Here is an 18,887-nt window from a genome sequence, read left to right as displayed (position 1 = left end):
AATCCCAACATGAGACGGCACTGAAAAACATCTTTTTGCTTTTGAGGAAATTACTAGACGTGTAAAAATGTGTTTATGTAACAGGTTATGTATAAAAATGTTTGCTGTTTTTGACATTCTGGTCAAGGAAACAGTTTATCTTTAACGTGTTTTCAGATAGGGGAAATACACTTACACCAAAACAAAGAAAGGCTGGCCTTTAAGTGTTTTATTCAACAAACGTGTTGTTAGATGTCAGCTATTGAGGAATTCTCACGTTCTCTGCTAGTTTTGAGCACTTCAGCAGAAAATGACTTCTTATAAAAGTTTTGCATTGTGTTATAGATCTTATACATGTTGTGTTGAGCTGTTCATCAGTCTCTGACATCTGCTTGCCAAAAAGTTTGCCAGACTTATAAGATGTTTTTGTGCTGTCGTTTTGTACGTCATCTTTCATTCGCTTTTATAGAATTTAATAAATAAACAAAAATGTTTTTCTTCATTATCAGAAGTCAAAAATCAGAATGTTTTTAAAAACATAGTATAAATATGTTCATAGTATGCATATAATGTAGTAAGTGTAGTGTTTTTGTTAATGTTCTTTCATTTGTTTTTGTCTTCTAGGATGTGGTCTGGGGATTGAACTCCTTGTTTACTGTAAGTTTTTGCTAGTTTATGACCTAACGCGTGAACACATGCACAGTTTCATTGGAGAATTTCGTCATCTAAATCGGGGAAATCCAACGAAAGAGCTTCCTAAAGCCCTCCCTGAATTAAATCCCTTAACTGGAGAGTAAACCTTCACAAAGACATTCACACTATTGAAGCTGCTCGCTGTATGTAGGTTATACTAATGACATTACTCTTAATTCACATCAAATTAAACAAGGTCCTTGTTTTTTTTTTTTTTTATCCGCTTCTGCAGCGTAGAGAAATTATCTTTCTCCTCATGATGAACGCTTTGAGTTGATGGGGAATAAAAGCAGGAAAATTGGATTACGTATTACTTATCGAGATCCTGGGCCAGCTGGCTCTGGATGTCTCCTAGTTCCAGGTCTTATATGGAAAGATAAGGACTAATTGATTATAAATTCTTTAGGAAATGAATGAAATTGATAAGTAATCGAATTGAGGGTTATATTGAGGAAAAACATACAGTTATCTGAATGTCCTTTCAGAATTATGTTAAATGTTTAATTTTGTGAATCTAAACGTGAATTTTAAGTATGTCTGATTTTTTTTTTTTTTTTTTTTTTAAATTAAATAAAAATAACTTTTAAAAAGTTATTTACTGCCATAGTAAGAAGAGATTAAGGAGCTTGAAGCATTTTGAATATTTAGTCCAGTCATTTAATGTGAGCTTGAATAACCTCATCACATTTCGAACATGTCTAAACAGCATCTAACATCTTTAAATATCGGTGGCCATGCCCTAAGTCCTACCACTTTATAAGGAAACCACTTCTCAGGCGTCTGTTTTAGCTCAATTTTCTTTCTGTTTATCACAGTTGCTGCTTTCAGGGTGTCAATACAGAAAGGAAGTAATGTGAATGTGGGTTGTATTTCCCACACCAAAGTTTACAGAATTAACACATGTAGCTGATACTGAAATAAATGCCAGTTTTGAAGATGTGTGTGGTTTGATCCATCGAACGATGATGACCCCCTCCTTTGCCTCTTCCACAGGACCTTTTGAACTTTGATGACCCGCTGAACATTGATGCAGCAGAACATCATCTGAGAGACAAGGTGAGACATGTCGTTCAGGTCATCTGGTATAAATTCGGCACACTTGTTAATTATCTGCAGCATCCAAGATGTGCTCGTAGTCCTCATAATACTAGCCTGTGGCTATCGCTCACATATGTAAACACAGACTTTGTACTTTAATTTATCACATTGCCTTTTTAAAATCTTCATTATATCTCTGTATATATGAGATGGCAAAAAAAGCTTATTTACTCTTATTTACTGATATGCACGACAACACATTCCAGTTTAGTTTAAACGAAAAGGTATGTAAGTGTGCACGTAATGCACACATAATGTGAACAATGTCTCCATTCATTTGAGATCAGCTACTACACATAACATATAATTCGTAGATGTGTGTTCTAAAAATAATAGTTGCATTGTTATATGTAGATGTTGATAATCCCAGTACGCTAGATTGATCTACGTGTCTTGGAGGAGAAACATACACACATTGCGATCATTACAGTGAGATTCTTACTGCTGCATATCCTGCATATAAGCTATATTTAGAAACAAAATTTCTGCTGCTGTAGGTTCCAGAGGTGCTCTGTGCAAACCATTGCTTTTGTAGCTGGATTATGTGGTAACTCGGTGTGCTTTAATCTGGTATGGTGGGCTGAAGACAAAGAGCACACGGCAACCTTTTTGAGCAGACAGTGACGTTATGACTCCAGAACTGTCTGTACAGAGCAGGTGCATATGGTGTTTTTGTGCAAGACTACTGAATACACTGCCTCTGAAGCACGCTCTGCCATTTGTAAGTCAAATAACACACCATCAAACTGGATGTCTGGGTTTATATATGCTTCACTACCCTGATGGTTTGTAAGCTAATTATGTATTCTGACTATAACTTTAATATATTTAGTCAAGCTTATATTGGTAAGTGCCAGGGATTTACTGGGCTTTTTGCATATTGGGTAAGCTTTGAGCTAACATGAGAACAGTGGAATCCCAATAGAGAATAAATAAATAAATATATACACACAAGATCCCTGAAAAAATATGTTTATCCTGGCTGATTAATCTTTAAATTATTATTCCCGCTGCGTCGCCTTACTTCCCTTCCATCTATGTTTAACTTGGCCATCAGTTACCTGCGATTTAGTGTCAAAACTGTTAAAACTGATCATTTGAGTATTTTGGTCACATAAGTTTAATTCATAGATTTCTGGCCAACATCTGCAGGGAGTCTGCTGACTGTTGAAATAATTATAAGGCTCAGTAGGGGCAAGCTGAAAGCATTTTGAAGTACATCACTGACCTTCTGCCCTGTGTACGTACAGTTTCCCGTGTTCACTGGAGTGTATCCAACAGTGTGTGATGATGGTTGCCATGTGAGCCCCCATTAGATATGCAGGTTTGACTGTGCGTGGGGTTTTAAAAGGCTGAGGGTTTAAAAAGTGTTTGTGGCAGAAGTTGCAGCTGTTAGGCTGTTGCAGGTAAATTTGCATGCAAATAGTTCATTTATTGACTGCTGTGTTTTGTCAAGCATCCACTGGATCTTTATTAACTGACTAAATAGGTGGAAACAAACGCCTGTAAACCATGTATAGACTTAATCTGTCATGTGAGTGTGGTTTACTGGTTCATGAAAGCCTTCTTTCTTTGTCTCTTAACTTCCGGTTTTCTATGACAAATATCTAACATGATGTAGCTGATGAATTCGTTCAATATACCCCTCTAAAAACATTATATGCTCTGCTGCCTTAATGGCTGCAGAGTTCCAGACCTCCTCTGGCATTAACAGCAGCACAAGATCTGTGCACCAGGAGCTTCATGGGATGGGCTTGCATGGCTTAGCAGCTCCTGTAGGTATAAATGTTTACTAACTATATGTCATTCTTTTCAGAATATGTGTTTGTGACCTGGGCAATGACCTTTTAAATGTTTAACTATAAGTTATTAAAAATTCATTTCTGATTACAAAGGTAAAGGTTAATATGAATGATATTTTCTTGCATCCTGTATCACTCTGCACTATTCTCATATATTACTCATTTATTGTGCATTGTAATTTAATGCATTTTAATGCCGTTGGGATGAACACATTTCCACACAGTCTAGCCAGCTTGTGATAGGTAAGAAAATCTACTACTGGAAATGCACTTTTTATTATTCCCAGACCAGCTGACCACATGTGAGACTTAAACATTTAGGTGTCAGTTTAATTGCTAATTAACAGTCACACTAGTGGCAGTGTATGTGGTGCAGAATCTCTATATGAAGGTTTCTTGTAGTTAATGTGGTTGATGTACTGCTGTCTCAACAACCGCATCCTGTGGGGCACAGACAGAATAGCAGAAGCGCCTACGTTTGGCTGTGGCTACTTCATTCATTGCTGTTCACTTACAGCAATGAATGAATATGATAATTACACTGACAGAAAACTCTATGAGCTCACCCCCAACTGTTCCTCACTGAGCCTGTTTCTGCTGGAGGATTTTTCCTGTTAAAAGGGAGTTTTTCCTTCCCACTGTCACCAAGTGCTTGCTGATAGGGGTTGTCCATCTGTTGGGGTTTTCTCTGTGTTCTTTAGAAACTTGACCTTACAGTATATAGCAGTTTGAGGTGACCTGTAATTCGGTGCTTTATAATTAAACAAATAAACAAAATTTATTTCAAATTAAATTTTAAATTCTACTGCCCCAGTCTGTTATTTAGCACCTTTACCCGTTTCAGCTTTATAATGTGGCTTTAGTCAAATCAGTGTTTTTTTTCTAAACTTTGACTGATTACACACATTTATACTGAAACAGACTTTTGGTCGTTGAACTACAGATATATAATCAGATCAGTTGTGAAACTAAAAGCAGTTTGAATTGATAAGACTGACCAAAAGGCAGAATTTGTTTTTGTAGTGTATCCATTTAGTGTTTTCAGTTATAGTTCTGAGTTAACAAAGTTACTACCGTATTTCCCGGACTACAAAGCGCACCTGAATATTAGCCGCACAAGCTAAAATCAGGGGAAAATCCTGTTTTGTACATACATTAGCCGCACCTGACCAAAAGCCGCAGGTGTTTCAATATTGACTTATCATATGTAAGAGAATATGCACAAAGCGAATTGTCAGGAAAGAGATGGCTGTTTGGAGACACACCCCTTTTATTAATATTTTGAAAATCAAGTTATGGGTACATATTTGCACATGTGCTGTGCTTCATAAATGAGTAACAAATGTAGTACATAACAATAACCTACAGCACACCAGAAAAATAGATTCAGACTACCTTTTAGGCTCAGGTGCAGAGACACGGCTTTAACAAGAAGAAAAGTCAGTCATTCACCACCATCTTCCTGCGCACTAAAACCACCAAAGTCCTCTTCTCCAGTGTCGGAAACGAACAGGCTCAGGATGGCTTCGTCATCCACTCTCAGCTTCTTTCCTTCGTTGTCACTTTCAAAACCAAAGATAATCCTCATTGTCATTGTCAGTGTCAGAGTCGAACACCCTCTGAAGGGCCGTGGCGGTGTCCTCCTCTCCATCATGCAGCAGTCCAGCCCTTCGAAATCCGTTGGTGATCGTGGATGTTTGCACACTTTTCCACGCTGTCAGAATCCACCGGTAGAGTTGAGCACAACTTGCTTTTCGCAAGTTTATCGCCGCTCGTCATCCACGACTCCCGCTGAACGCATAGCGTTAATTTGAAGTTTGTTTTTCGCGCTACTTGTACGGCACTATGTTGCCTGGCGGATGGACATGTGACCAACATACCACTCTTGAACCCCGATCCTTCCGCCAGGCAACGTAGTGCCGTACAACAGCGGAACAAACAAAACAAATCGTCTTACGATATCACAAAAATCATGGACAATCTATAGAAAAGCCGCACCTGACTAAAAGCCGCAGGGTTCAAAGCTTGTGCAAAAAGTAGCGGCTTATAGCCCGACATTTACGGTAATTTGATACATTAATGATAAAAATCTCTCATTTCGAAATGTGTTTCAGTAAGTTTTAGTGGTGCTTTACCGCCTGTTGTGGCTTTTCAGAGTCACAACATCTGAAAAGTCATCCAACCGTGACCCACTCCCACTGAGTCAAAGCCTGCTGTAATCAACTTCAGCAGCGAGTGGATAGAGATGTGGGAGTGCGAGTGTCAGTACACAAATATGCTTGTGAATGTGGATGCGTGTGCTACTTTGTGTTGAGGCATTTGAAGTGGGGCTCCTCCTGTGGCTGCTCTCTGAATACATTAGCTGGTTAAAGTGGCTAAAAGGAAGCATCCTCATGAGCAATGCAGTATGAGTGTGTGTAAATCTGTGTGTGTGTGTGTGTGCGTTGTTGGTTATAATGGTATTGTGCTATTATTAGTTGTGAGTGGGTTTTTGTCTGTGTACATGTGTAGACAGCGGTACAACAAACAGTTCAGAGATAACTCTAAATAGGACAGCGAGATTGTGTTAACATGTCCACTTCTTTAAAAATTATATTTATATATATATTGTTCAAACTTTTTTTTTTACATAAACTGCTGTATTTGTAGTAGGTGATCAAAGCGTGGTAGAGTAGCTGACACTGAAGAAAGGAGATCATCCTATGACAGATGTTCAGGAGTCGCTGCCCAGAACAAAAAAAATTGTATTTCTCTGTATGAATCTCTCTGTGATTTATGAAGGAAGTGGATTAATAATGAGCTCTGCAATGCACACAGTCTCTGACATTTGAAGTCTTCAGCAAAGACTTGATCTATAAATACTAATTAGCTCCTTCCAGCTTAAAGAAGTGTGTGAAAGATGAGACTGACTGACTGTAATCCTTCTGAGATCTGTGTTTCAAACCAAGAACAGGGTGATTTGGGCGCTTGTTGTCAGTTACCTGTTTTTCTTGATGTGTAAACATTTTCTGTGCCCTAGTTACATAATACATGCTGACTCGAAGTAGGTTTTGCATGTGAAGAAAAAAGTAAATGTTGAATGGTGGAAAGACTTGAGGAAGGGCTATGGGGCTGGGTTGCATTCGATGATGCACCAACTATATTAGTTACTTTAAGAATATTTTGTACAGTACTGAATCTGTTAGCAAACTGAAAAGCATACAGGTCCACAAGTATCTGCACAATTACACATTTGTATTTTTTAGCTCTGTATGCCACCATGCTGGATTTTAAATAAAGCCATCACCTTGTGATGAAATGCAAATCTTCAGTTTTTAATCAAGGGTTTTAACAAGTTTTTAGGAATTACATTTTTAATTACAGAGTATCAACCAAAGATCCAGGAATCAAAATCATTGCATAAAAGTTATAATTTAAACTTTTAATAAAGTATTTGATTTCCAAGCAAAACATGGCTTAGTACTTGTTGGAGAAGTCCTTGTTGGTGATCACAGCGATAAGACGTTTCTTTAAGTTTGCACCTACAAGAAAGAGAAGTTGGATTCTATCTCATTTCTTTTTACTGAAATGCTTTAATTCAATAGAAGAAATGTAAAAACATCACATTGTTTAAAAATTGTCCTACATCTTACTTGTTCAGTTTTTTTCAACAGCAGTGGTGGAAATGTTCTGGACAGTGTGAACAGTGTACATTGGCTCTTACCATTAACACGCTACCAGAGATCACGAGCATGCTTCTATCATAAAATATCAAATGTTGTTAACATGTCAACAAGCTGAACCGTGAGCGAGCAGAAGGCTCAGAGGACTGTGTTACAGCACGTATACTTCGGTGGATATGAAATACAAACGGGAGCCTGTGTATTTGGGATACATAGTAGACTCTCTGTCCTAAAGCGCACAGTGACCTTGTACCAGTCAGCCCTTGGAGGGTTCAAAGTTCATTCATACAATGCTAAATGTTCTTCACCTCCACTTATTGTTACTGACCAATTAAAGGGACTAACTCTCTCTAACTCTCCCAGATGCTCACTCCTGGGTCTCTCAAGTGGCTTTGCTTCTTCAGTCAATAGTCAGACGTGTCAAGTACAGACACACACTCTCTCACCTTTTGCTGCATCTCGATTGGGCTTCTCTTCTCCTCATCAGCTTTCTGTCCATGAATGACCCACAGGGTCTCGTTAAAGCACAAAAGGAGACCACGTATCAAGGTTGTTTATTCTTGAGTCTCTCTTAAAAGAAGCAGTGTTCACTTCTTGTTTATAAAATACTAATATTTTTCTACTTTGTCACCCACTGAATGTCCTGAATTATCGGTACCATCCCAGTAGGCTTCAGCAGATGTTATTGCCCCTATATCTGACATGTAATAAGGTATTCCCTAAATTTGTCAAACTGCGGCACAGAAACAGAAAAAGATAAAATAACTGTCTCAACATATAAAGAACTGAATGACTGATGGATTTAGCTTGGAGTGAGTTCCATGCATAGACACGATTTCTCACTGTCTTTCAGTCCACAGTACAGGAAGTTGGGGATATGAGTGCATGTGGGAGTGTGTGGTGTAGAACAGGATCCCAAAATAATACCCCAACAACCTCTATAACAGTGAACAGTCCACTCATTTTGTGCCATCGACGTACACAACAGACGAGGTTTACTGGGGGGGTTTAATGTCCACTCCCAAAGTCTTACAGGGGAGACTGTCCTTTGGATTTACACTGCAGGCTCTTACACGGGTTAACAAGCACACTGTCAGAGCCTTCAGCAGCTCCAGTCACCTTATTGTGTTGTGTACCTGTTCTATCAGTTTAGTGTCAGAGCTCTGCAGTGGCAGCCAGGCAGTGAACGACAACAGCATTGGACATGTCTGCTCTCTGCTGCTGTCTGTGTTTAGTCAGACCAAGTGCTGACTTAACAAGCATGTGATGTAAAGTGGTCTATAAAGGTCTTTAACTCCATTTGTTGTCATCTGAAAAGATGGTGCGTCCGGAGTGGCCAGACAAAGCGTAGGCCCTGCCTGTAGACACTGATGAACTGTAGCTGAAGTGGAAGCAAAGATTTGTGCAAATAATCAGAAAACAGTCACTGGAAGATAAAGTGAGGCACAAGTTGGCTCTAAATTTCAAAGTCAAAGCAGCAGTTGTATAATGAGCAGCCTGGCCTTTCTTAAGGTGAAAAAGCCGAGGGAATCCAGAGTGGTGACGAGTTCAGTGCTGCATGAGCCACGATGTCATCCATCGTGAGCGGCCAGAGCCTCCACCTCCTCCTTTCAGACTGTAGCAGAGTTGCTTTTGCATAGTGACACCTCCAGTATAGGTTTTTCAAACAAAAGGCTGTGGCCTCAGTATACCACTCCATGCACTCAATTAATGCAGAGCTATTCACCCACAGCAGTGCTAATTAAGTTTCAGCTGAGCTGAGTAGGTGCAGAGAGAGGGGGGGGGATACCTGGGAGTTTATTTCACACTTCCAGGTTTTACCAGCGAGATATCAAATCACATTTACATGCAGCAAAGAATGATCCAGGGTACTGAAATCCTTGATTAGTGGACACAAGTGGATTGACTACAGAAGCTTAGAGCATGATTTTAACACGTGCCTGGTTCTTCATTCTGCTTTTCTTTCGTCTTTTTTGTATGTTTAAAAAGACGACTGGGAACAGTTGGCTAATTCGATGGATGTCATTTCTGTTTGCTGTCCTTTCTTTACTTTCCTGTTCACATCGCTCCTTACGCCGACATATTTTCCCTTCATAGTCTGCTTACCTGATATATCCCGAGGCCCTCAGTTGCTCAGTTTTTATATTTTAGCCGATTTTAAACCAACCATTTGAACCCACAGGGTTTAATTTACATTCCCCTCCCACTGATGGTGGTGCATATTTTGAGTACCTGTGCAGATCACTGGAGGAACAGAGTTAATTGCTTTCTCTAGGTGAAGCCAAGAAAAGTAAGCTCCAGTCCAACAAACTTTTTAATCGACTGCAGAGTTCACTTGCAATATTAAATCTAATGAATCTCAGAGTAATTTGCAGTTCAGCCAATTTTCTTTTGTAAGAGAAAAATCGAGAACAAAGGAAGAGAAACGTATATGATCAAAGTATGTAAATGTACCCGTACTATTTTTTTGTGAGTCGTCTTTAATAGTTGCTGCTCTTATCCTGTTTCTCCTCATAGTTGTGTGATAGCTTAATTAAGGTTTTTTTGTTTTCTTATTCTGCCACTGAGAAACTTCCTAGTCTGTATTGACATCTTAATTGGACCCAGTTGACAAAGAGTTTCTAGCTTAAAATCTGTGTGCACTCTATTGGTGTTTACTTCCACAGTTAATGTGTCATTTTGTCACCACATATTTGCCTTTTTTTTTTTTTTAATTCCCTCTGTGATGTCACGTCATCTGCCAAATGAGGAAGAAGAGCCACTAAGTGTCACAGGCAGGGTTTTATTATAACAGTAGTCAGAAGATGAACTGTGAGCTTAAAATTTTCAGCCTTTAGTGAATTCTCTCAGCAGTTCTTGGATAGATTGACATACTAATGTCTATACGCACGTCACTGGCCACTTCATTAAGTATATCTTACAGTACAGAGTTTGCCCCATCCTTTTTCCTTCAGAACTGTCTGAACTCTTTGTGGTACAGATTCAGCAAGATGCTGGAAACATCCCTCTGAGATTTTGAGATGATATTGACACAGTGGTGTCACACAGTTGCTGTCAGCTGCTCATCAGTGATGCAAACCTTCTATTCCACCACATCCCAAAGGTGCACTATTAGATCTGTTGACTGAGGGGGTCACAATGAACTCACGATGAGCTTTGTCCTGAAAGATGGGTACACTGAGGTCATAAAGGGGTGGACATGGTCAGTAACAACACTCGGACAGGCTGTGGTGTTTAGGCGCTGCCCAGCTGGTACTAAGGGGCCCAACGTGTGTAAATAAAATATCCCCCACAGGATTTCACCTCTACTACCAGCCCTAACAGTTTAAGTAGTTTAAGTACCATATTTTCTGCACTATGAGGCGCACTGAAAATCCTTTAATTTTCTCAAAAATCGACAGTGCGCCTTATGTATTCTGGTTGTGATACAGACCTCAAACCGATTTTATTTGGTACACGGCGCTCAAAAATCTGTCAAAAAATGCTTTAGTACGACTTTGGTAAGCTACGAAGCCGCACCGCTTTATGGATTGTCGGAGAATTACGGTTACTGTAGTCAAGAGCCTCGTGGAGTAATCTGGGTCCTAAATTCAGTTACTTCAGGTCCCAAAGTCAAACGAACACTGCAGCATCACTGAGAGTTAAAAACTGTCTAAATTCTTTCATCTTTAATAAGATGATCAGCGTTGCTGCTTTACCAGGTGTAACAATTAAGTTTAACATCCAGGCATCCATGAAAACAGAATTTATTAAATTTAACAGAGTTAGAAGTTAGCAGGAAGTTAGCTCGCTAGTTAGCTAAACATGATATAGCATGTTCTGACTGAGAGATTTGTTAAAAAATTCAAACGTACAGCTCTGCTGTCACTTCCAACATAAATGAAGACAGAAAACTAAACAGCAGTGACGTTTGTAGGGTTACTGAAGTTGGACTTGCTGGTATATAATGATGTGCTACGTGGTGGCTAGCGACACAGCTATGTTAGCATAACAAACACAGTGAAGCTGGAGGATGAACGCTAACTTTTTTCTACTCGTTAACTTGAGGGTTTCCAATGGTCAGGGACAAATGCAATCGCATGGCAGGATGCTGTAAACGGACCAAACTTCAGTCAGGAGAACAACTGAGATAATCCATCCACAATAGAAGGTTAGTCATTAATATACTGCAACAACATGGAAATAGAGCAGCTGTGAGAGAATTCAACATTAATGAATCAATGGTACGGAAGTGGAGGAAGCAAGAAGAATGAGTTGAGTAAAGTTTGACTTCTCTGACTGCTTTGTTTTGCTTAATGCGCCTTATAATCCGGTGCGCCTTATGGTCCGAAAAATACGATGCTTTCATATTATTTACACCAAATTCTGGCCCCATCATCCAAGCTCCTGCTCTTAGCTGACCAGAGTGCTGTCCAGTGAGGTCTTCTGCTGTTGTGGCCCATCTGCTTCGAGGTTTGGCATCCTGTGCAGTCTGAGCTGCTCTTAAACACCACATTTAAACACCACAGCCCGTCCGAGTGCTGTTACCGACCATGTCCACCCATTTATGGCCTCAATGTACCAATATTTCAGGACAAAGCTCATTATGAGTTCATTGTGACCTCCACTCACCAGGTTGTACACCTTAGTTATAATGAGTACTACTTTGAGTTACTCTTGCCTTCATATTAGCCTGAAACAGTCCAGCACTTATCCTCTGACCTCTACCAGTGCAAACTGCAAACTGGATATTTTCCCTTTTTCAGACCATTCTCTGTAAACACCAGTGATGGTTGTGTGGGAAAGTCCGAGCAGATCGGGAGTTTCTGGAATACTCAGATGAGCCCATTTGGCATCAACAACCATGTCACCTTCAACGTCTGTGGTGCTGTTTGGTTTTAACTTCTCCAGGCTGTCTTGACTGTGTCTACATGCCTCAATGTGCTGAATGGGACTGACTGGTTAAATAATTGCATTTAGCAAGTAGTTGATTAGGTATACTTGATGAAGCCTGGATCAAGCTGTTCAAATTTAATTAATGGAAGAGAAAAAGTTGTTTATAATTATTGTGCAGTAATTCTTCAAGTTACACCTTTTGTAATAGCAGCTTTGAAATATATTTGGCCCATTTTGATTTCCTCTTGGCTCAGTGTGTTTTGCCAGTTTTTTTTCTAATAACCAGAACTAAAAAAAATCAAGAAAACATCAACGTTTCATGCAAAATACAAAACAGACACGAGGCTGAACAGATGTTCACCAATCAAGGATGATTCTGATCCCTGACTCATTGATTTGTGCATCACTAGGTGTATGTCTTCAGTTTCACCATTTTTACTGTAGTCTTGTCCATTCTCAGTAGCTCTCTTTGCTTTTTTTAAGCTGAGGTCACAAGCCAAGCAGTGTGACTGGCTGAGTATGTTAGTCAGTACGGTCTGATCTCTCTCTATATATATATATCAATATAATAAACCAAAATAGTAGGTTCACTTAGAAACAAGCAGTTTGGGTACCCAGACTCCAGCACACTGCGCTCATTCCTCTTCTAGCATTAATTAAAGTCTTAAGGGAGTAATCTCTCAACAGAGAATAGTTGATCCATCATCCCTCCATGGACCAATTCTCAGACCGCTGTCATCAATTCTTTTATGGTTGCTGGCAACTTTTCAGCATTAATGCCGTCTCCCCTGTTTGTGCACAGACTCTCTCTTTCTCTTTCCCATTTACTCTTTATTTTCTCATGCTCTCCATTTCTTGTTCGTACTCCAGCGACCTCAGAGAAATGTGTGCGTAACCAACAGGCCGCTCGACCTGACGCATAAATAAGGGCGTTGTTGTCAATGCACGGCACATTTATGTGAAAGGTTGGACAAGAGGGGGGGACTCTGTAACAAGAGCAGGACCCTGTGGTGGTGGATGGGTTTTAAAAAAAAAAAAAAAAAAAAAAAGCAGAGGTATATTAAGAAGTGGGTCGACAGACGAGGATGCTTAGGAACCAAGGGTGCACAAATATTAATTTAGTCACAAATAAGCTAGCTAAATATTTATAGCAAAAAAAAAAAAGGCCAGTTGAAAGCACAGATGGATTAAATCCATCTGTTTGGAATGATTTGTGTGCTGTTCTTTGGGGAAAAGATCATTTACTCAAAATACATTCAGCAGAAGACCATGTGAGCCTGTAGCACATAGTTTCTCATTAGAAATTTAAATAAACAGAGTAGGATTAACCTGCTATTTAGGGCCTAAGTCAGATTCAACTCTTTTTGGGGGGCCTAACTTCTACCCCATGTCCGCATACTTGGGAAATGCTAGCAATCTGTGCAGAGTCATACCTGCATCATCATTAATACTAGTAAAAAATGTCCCCTGTGTTGTTGTTATGTGTGAGCAGCAACCTCAGTTACAGCACTTTCTATGATTTATAATGTGTGTAGCTAACAGCCTGACCTTGCATTTTCTAGTGTAGACCAAATAAAGGAAACCTTTTCACAACAGAGTAAAGCTGCTGCAGCTCAAATTAATAGCCTGTAGCCTCAAAGTGTGTGTGTGAGAGTGTGTGTGTGTGTATGTGAGAGAGTGTGTGAGTCTTGTAATGTCTCTGGACTGTCACAAAGTGCTTGCTGAAACATCTTTCTGTAATATTATAAGGTTTTTACTCTACAATGTAAAGCAAGTATAAGCTATCTGAATAAAATTGAATTGAAACAGTGTTTAAAGGAATAATGGGATTAAAAAGAAGTTAAGATGAAAAGGATGTTGGCAAGAAAAGCCAAATGGTTTTAAAGGATGGAAAACTTAAACCGTGACTAAAACTAGCGGGTAGCGGAGGAGGGGAAAAAAGAGGATGGAAAGTGGAGGTCACACACAGCTTGGTTGGACCAGATGCCACCAGGAGATATGAGTCGAAGTAACGACAGAGGGGCGTTTACAGGACTCGTGCATGGTGGGTGGGGGTGGAACGATGTCAAGCATAACCTGAAGGGGCATGATCGAGTAGGGGGGGGGGGGACACATGGTAAGGAAAGAGGAAGACACTAAGGACCAGAAGGGATATGGCCAAGGAACGTCGACTCGATACAGACGTCGTTATTATCAAGATGTCAAGCACTCCACGTCTCGGGCACTAGATGTGCCCCGAGTGAGAAAAACTTGAAGAATTTCATTTTTAAACTATCAGACGTAAGAATTTAAACGTTTGTCTTTTTGTTTTGGGTTTTTGTGCTTGTAGATTTTACGTACATTTACTTGCAGTGTAACATCTGCATAGGACTGATACTGTGCATAGTACAGTTAAAAGAGATGTAATATTTGGTGAAATTAATATTCTAGTTTTGCAACAGTGGCTGTTATTTATCTTGTTGTTGTTGCTTGTTTAACAGTGTTTATGCATCATACTGTACCCCTATACATGTTGCATTTTTAGCAGGGTGCCTTCACTGTACATCAAGAAATTAATTGACAAATCTGCCGAAGGTCATTTGCATATTTTCAGTGTAGTAAAATTCAAATGACCCTTGATTTTTCTGGATCTACATTTGTGTAGTGTCGCCTCAGATTAGCCTAGTCCTCGTGCATACTTCTTACACTTGTTTGTCTTTTTGTTTTGTTTGTTTTGCTTCCAATTATTTGGCAAGAAGTTAACATGTGGAATGAAAAAGTGCCTTACAGCGTCTAATATGTCCAAAACTAGCATAGCGACCTAAAAAGTACATTAAAATATCTTCAGTTAGATCAGTGTTTGTGTTTTTTTGCCATTTTTGGTTTTAAATGGGGAAAAAGCAACACAGCAACATTTTTACTTCTAGTTTTCCCATCTAACTCTTTTCTTCTCTTTACCTTCTCTGTCCTCAGGAGGACTTTCGGAATAAGGTTCAAGATTACATCAAGCATTACGCCAGATGATAAAAGCATTGGTGACCCGCTGCAGCCTGCACCAACTAACCAAACTGCTCTACCTTGCCTCTGCTTCTCTTGGCCAACTCCCCTCCCACATGTGTGAATCAGCAGCTGACTCTTTGACTCGTACCACTCCCCTCCCTCTCAACACCACAGCTCTGGCGACGCCCCGCCTCTTCTGTTCACCCAATTGCAATAAACTTCACATCGCAGGAATGAAATAAAAATAAAAAAAAAAGTCACACGTTGGAGAGAGGACTTACATACACAAGAAAATAACGCTTTAGTTAATCGGCCGAGGGTTACAGTGACCACAGTGTCTGTCTGTTGTGGCAAGACACACGAATGACGCCACCCCGCTGACGAGCCCGTCGGACACGAGCCACGTGGCGATGGAATTGGATGCGATGTTTAACTGAAGAAGACAACAAGTCACGCTTGGCTATTTTTAAATTTGATGACTCAAGAGGAAGATTATCTGTTACTGTCAGTTCTCTGTTCCAGTGCCTGCCATGTTTGTGTCACTAAAGTGAAAATGCATGTGAGTTCACACACACACACACACACGCAGTCACAGCCTGCAGTAAAAGGTGAGCACATGGAAAAACACACATTGGTTGGAAGTTGGAAAGCCTGCAGCCCCCAGCCCCATTAGACAGCATGTGAATGACCACACTGACCCATTTTAATGTCATTCTCTCTGCATGTGTACACACACACACATACACACACACATGCACGCAGACACAGCTGTGTGTTTTCAGTTCCAGTGACATAAAATACTGCCACAAAAACAGCCAAATGCACTGTTCATTTTTCAACTTCATCTCTTGTCTCTGCACCACTGCCCTCTTCACTTCTTTGTCTTTTTTACTGCATCTGTCTCTGTTACACACACACACACACACACACACACACACACACACACACACACACACACACACACACACACAGCACAGGTGAGCGCACATGTGAAGTTCTGTGTTGCAGATGGAGAGGTTAAAACAGTACAGTCAAAACTTCTGGCATGCTGGCTCTTCATGTAAGCGAAACAACGACTGGTTTTAAAGAAGTGATGACATAAGAGTCTGATAACAGCACTAAGCAACAAAGTGCTAAACACGGTAAAGAATCTGTCAAAGAAAGAAAAGTTGGAGGAAACCTTAAACACGACTCCAAATGACCTCCTGGATGTACGTAGGCAACACTTAAAATGACTCAAGATCGTTCTTCGTCATCAACCACGTGCACTGCAGCTCCGAACTGTTCCAAAGATTATTGAGAGACGTGCAGCCACCTTTCAATGATCTTTAAAGTGAGCTGCGAAAAGAACAGGTGACTGTCAGGTGAATTCACAGCAAGCACTCCCTCCTGCCTGCTCCGGTAGCTGCAGAGTGTATCGTATCCCACCAGACAGTCCTGACATTCTCCAGTGTTCATGTGTGAAAATGTCTCCAATGAAGATCAATAGGTGCAAAGAAAGCCTTACAACTTTTAAACTCAGTCATTTTTTTTACTTTATAGTCACTGTTCAGTGCTGAGCCAAACCGATATTGAGGTTTTTGACTGATCTGCACAAACCCCCTCGTTCTGCTCCCTTAGGGAGATTTCCGAGCTGACTGTATCTTTCTAAAAATGGCGCTATTTCAGTCTCTCCCCCTTTGTAAGCAGACTGTATGATTTCACTATCTGAATGTGTGTGGAGAAAACAATAGCAGAGGTTCATAAAGACCACTCTGTAAATGATATCTGCATACAGACGTGCAGAGTCTGCTGTTATTGTTTGTAGCCAGAGTTCAACTGATCGGTGAGCAGGCTGTAGTTGCATGCAGGTGTAAGTCATAACTGGCCAAAAGAATATGAAAACTTGGCCCAAATATATCTCCACTGGGTGCATCAGAAGCCCAGAAGACTTGAACGCTGGTTCAAGCAGCTACTTTAAAAGGCAGGTTTCCAGATTGCATGAAAACAGATGGCAAGATGACATGCTAGCAGGATTACTAGCTAGCTAATGTAAGTGGCCTTAGATCTGTTAGAGACTGCAGGAAGGCGTCATTCTGGACATCTATGAAATCTATGAAAGTGCAGTACTTAACAAAGCCATTGGAACGCCTGTCATAAAAACAGGAATCACAAATATTTGAGAATTCTGTCAAAAATATGTTTTTTTTTCTTTGTTTATGCAAAAACAAACCGATTTTACATTTTTATAGGTGAATTTGATCTGCAGCACTTCTCTGAGACATCACATTCAACAACTAAAACTAATTTTTCTATTCAGTAATGCAAGTTAACATGTAATTTGGCATCTTAATAAAAATAATAATAATAATTGCTAATAATTGTGATTTACTTTTTCAGCGTTTTTGTGAAACAGGAAATTTAAAATGTCAGGGATCATAACAATAACTATATTTTACCATTTAAAAATCCAATTTTGATTAAGAGCTTGTGTGTACTGCAGGATTAAGCATTACAGAAACATAAACAATGATTTTGGTCATTACTAATACTTTTGATTTAGGGCAGCAGTGGGGTAAACCTTACCCTGGGGGTGGGGGGATGGGGGGGGTCTAATAAATGTGTGGAGCTCTGCAGGCTCGGTCACAGTCAAACACTGGGGAAAAGGGGAGGTTAAAAAAACTGCACAGATTTGGTGGGAAACACTCTTGAGGCAGTTGACATGTTTGACACTGGATTAAATTGCTACCTCGAGTGCTAGTTAACTAGTTAAACTATATTTGCGCCTCTCGGTTGACTAGAGCAGATTATGCTTTGTGGGATGGCCGCTAGGAATTCTGGACTAACTAGATAATGTCTCCATGAACCTCTGCTGCTGTGGGTTTTGGCTAGTGATTGTGTGTGTGTGAGCGTGTGTCGTTTGCCCGGCCCTGGCTATTGCTGTGCCTCCGGTTTGAGTCTGTAAGCATCGCCTGTTTTCACCTGTTCAGCTTTGTTTTCACGTCTGCATGAGGAAAACGTCTGTGTGCGAGTGTTGCAGCCTACCGAGGATGTGGAAATGTAGAGGCAGAAGATTGAATTTTTGTGTAGGAAGTGTGCGTGTAAGATTAACAAAAATGACAGTTTGTGCTCCTGGAGTGTGTCTGTGTGTGTGTGGGCAGTTACAGTGTGACTTGTGGAGACGATGTGACTTGTTAGCATGCTCTGGTTTCCTCTTTCTTTTTTAAAATCTGGATTCATCAGCTCAGATCATTTTTATTTTCTTAGCAAACACAACAACACAAAGCACCCGACTCTGCCAAAATAAAAGACCCAGGACTTTAAAAACAGAGTGACAGCAGTCCCAGATCTGGCTACACCACGCTTCATTAATTGGCAACAAATTGTCTCGGTAGTTTTTGCCTCAGCCCAACACTCAGTGCTTTTTCTTGGCCTTAATAATACTTTTGCTTGCTGTTGGAGATCTTGTTATCGGTGTCCTTTAGTTTGGCAGTTTGTGTTGTTGGAGGTAATTTGTTTTGTTTTCTCCTCTTCTTCGGATGTTTCTCTGGAAATGTCTTCGCTTCAGTTAAACTCCAGGGCCAGAGGAACGAGATTAACAATCTGTTCTTCTTCAGATCCTCGACATTTTCTTTCTCAGATTGTATATCCATTTTTTAAGATATATTAAAGAGTATATAAATGAAACTAACGTGTCTTGTTTCTTGTGTTGATCGAGCGTTTGGTGACGTGTGCTGTGTCTGTGTCACTTCACAAAGGATGATTATTTTAACTGTCTGCTGCCGCGCTGCTGTCTCCAACCATTGACTGTGACACTAGT

General features: G+C 40.1%; 1 protein-coding gene across 1 annotated transcript in view; it reads left to right on the top strand.

The window, feature by feature from the left end:
* ube2f (ubiquitin-conjugating enzyme E2F (putative)) overlaps positions 1–17,438 on the top strand; it is a 59,687-nt gene extending 42,249 nt beyond the window's left edge. The window contains exons 8-10 of the mRNA XM_080902225.1: positions 604–636; positions 1,666–1,728; positions 15,062–17,438. Coding sequence (XP_080758351.1) covers positions 604–636; positions 1,666–1,728; positions 15,062–15,112 — 147 coding nt within the window. The 3' untranslated portion in view covers positions 15,113–17,438. The remainder of the gene's footprint in view (positions 1–603; positions 637–1,665; positions 1,729–15,061) is intronic.
* Positions 17,439–18,887: the final 1,449 nt, after the last annotated feature.

This window comes from Rhamphochromis sp. 'chilingali', assembly GCF_963969265.1.
Source record: "Rhamphochromis sp. 'chilingali' genome assembly, chromosome: 14".
NCBI lineage: Eukaryota > Metazoa > Chordata > Actinopteri > Cichliformes > Cichlidae > Rhamphochromis > Rhamphochromis sp. 'chilingali'.
The sequence above is the reverse complement of the archived record's forward strand: the minus strand, read 5'-3'. Positions and strand labels throughout refer to the sequence as shown.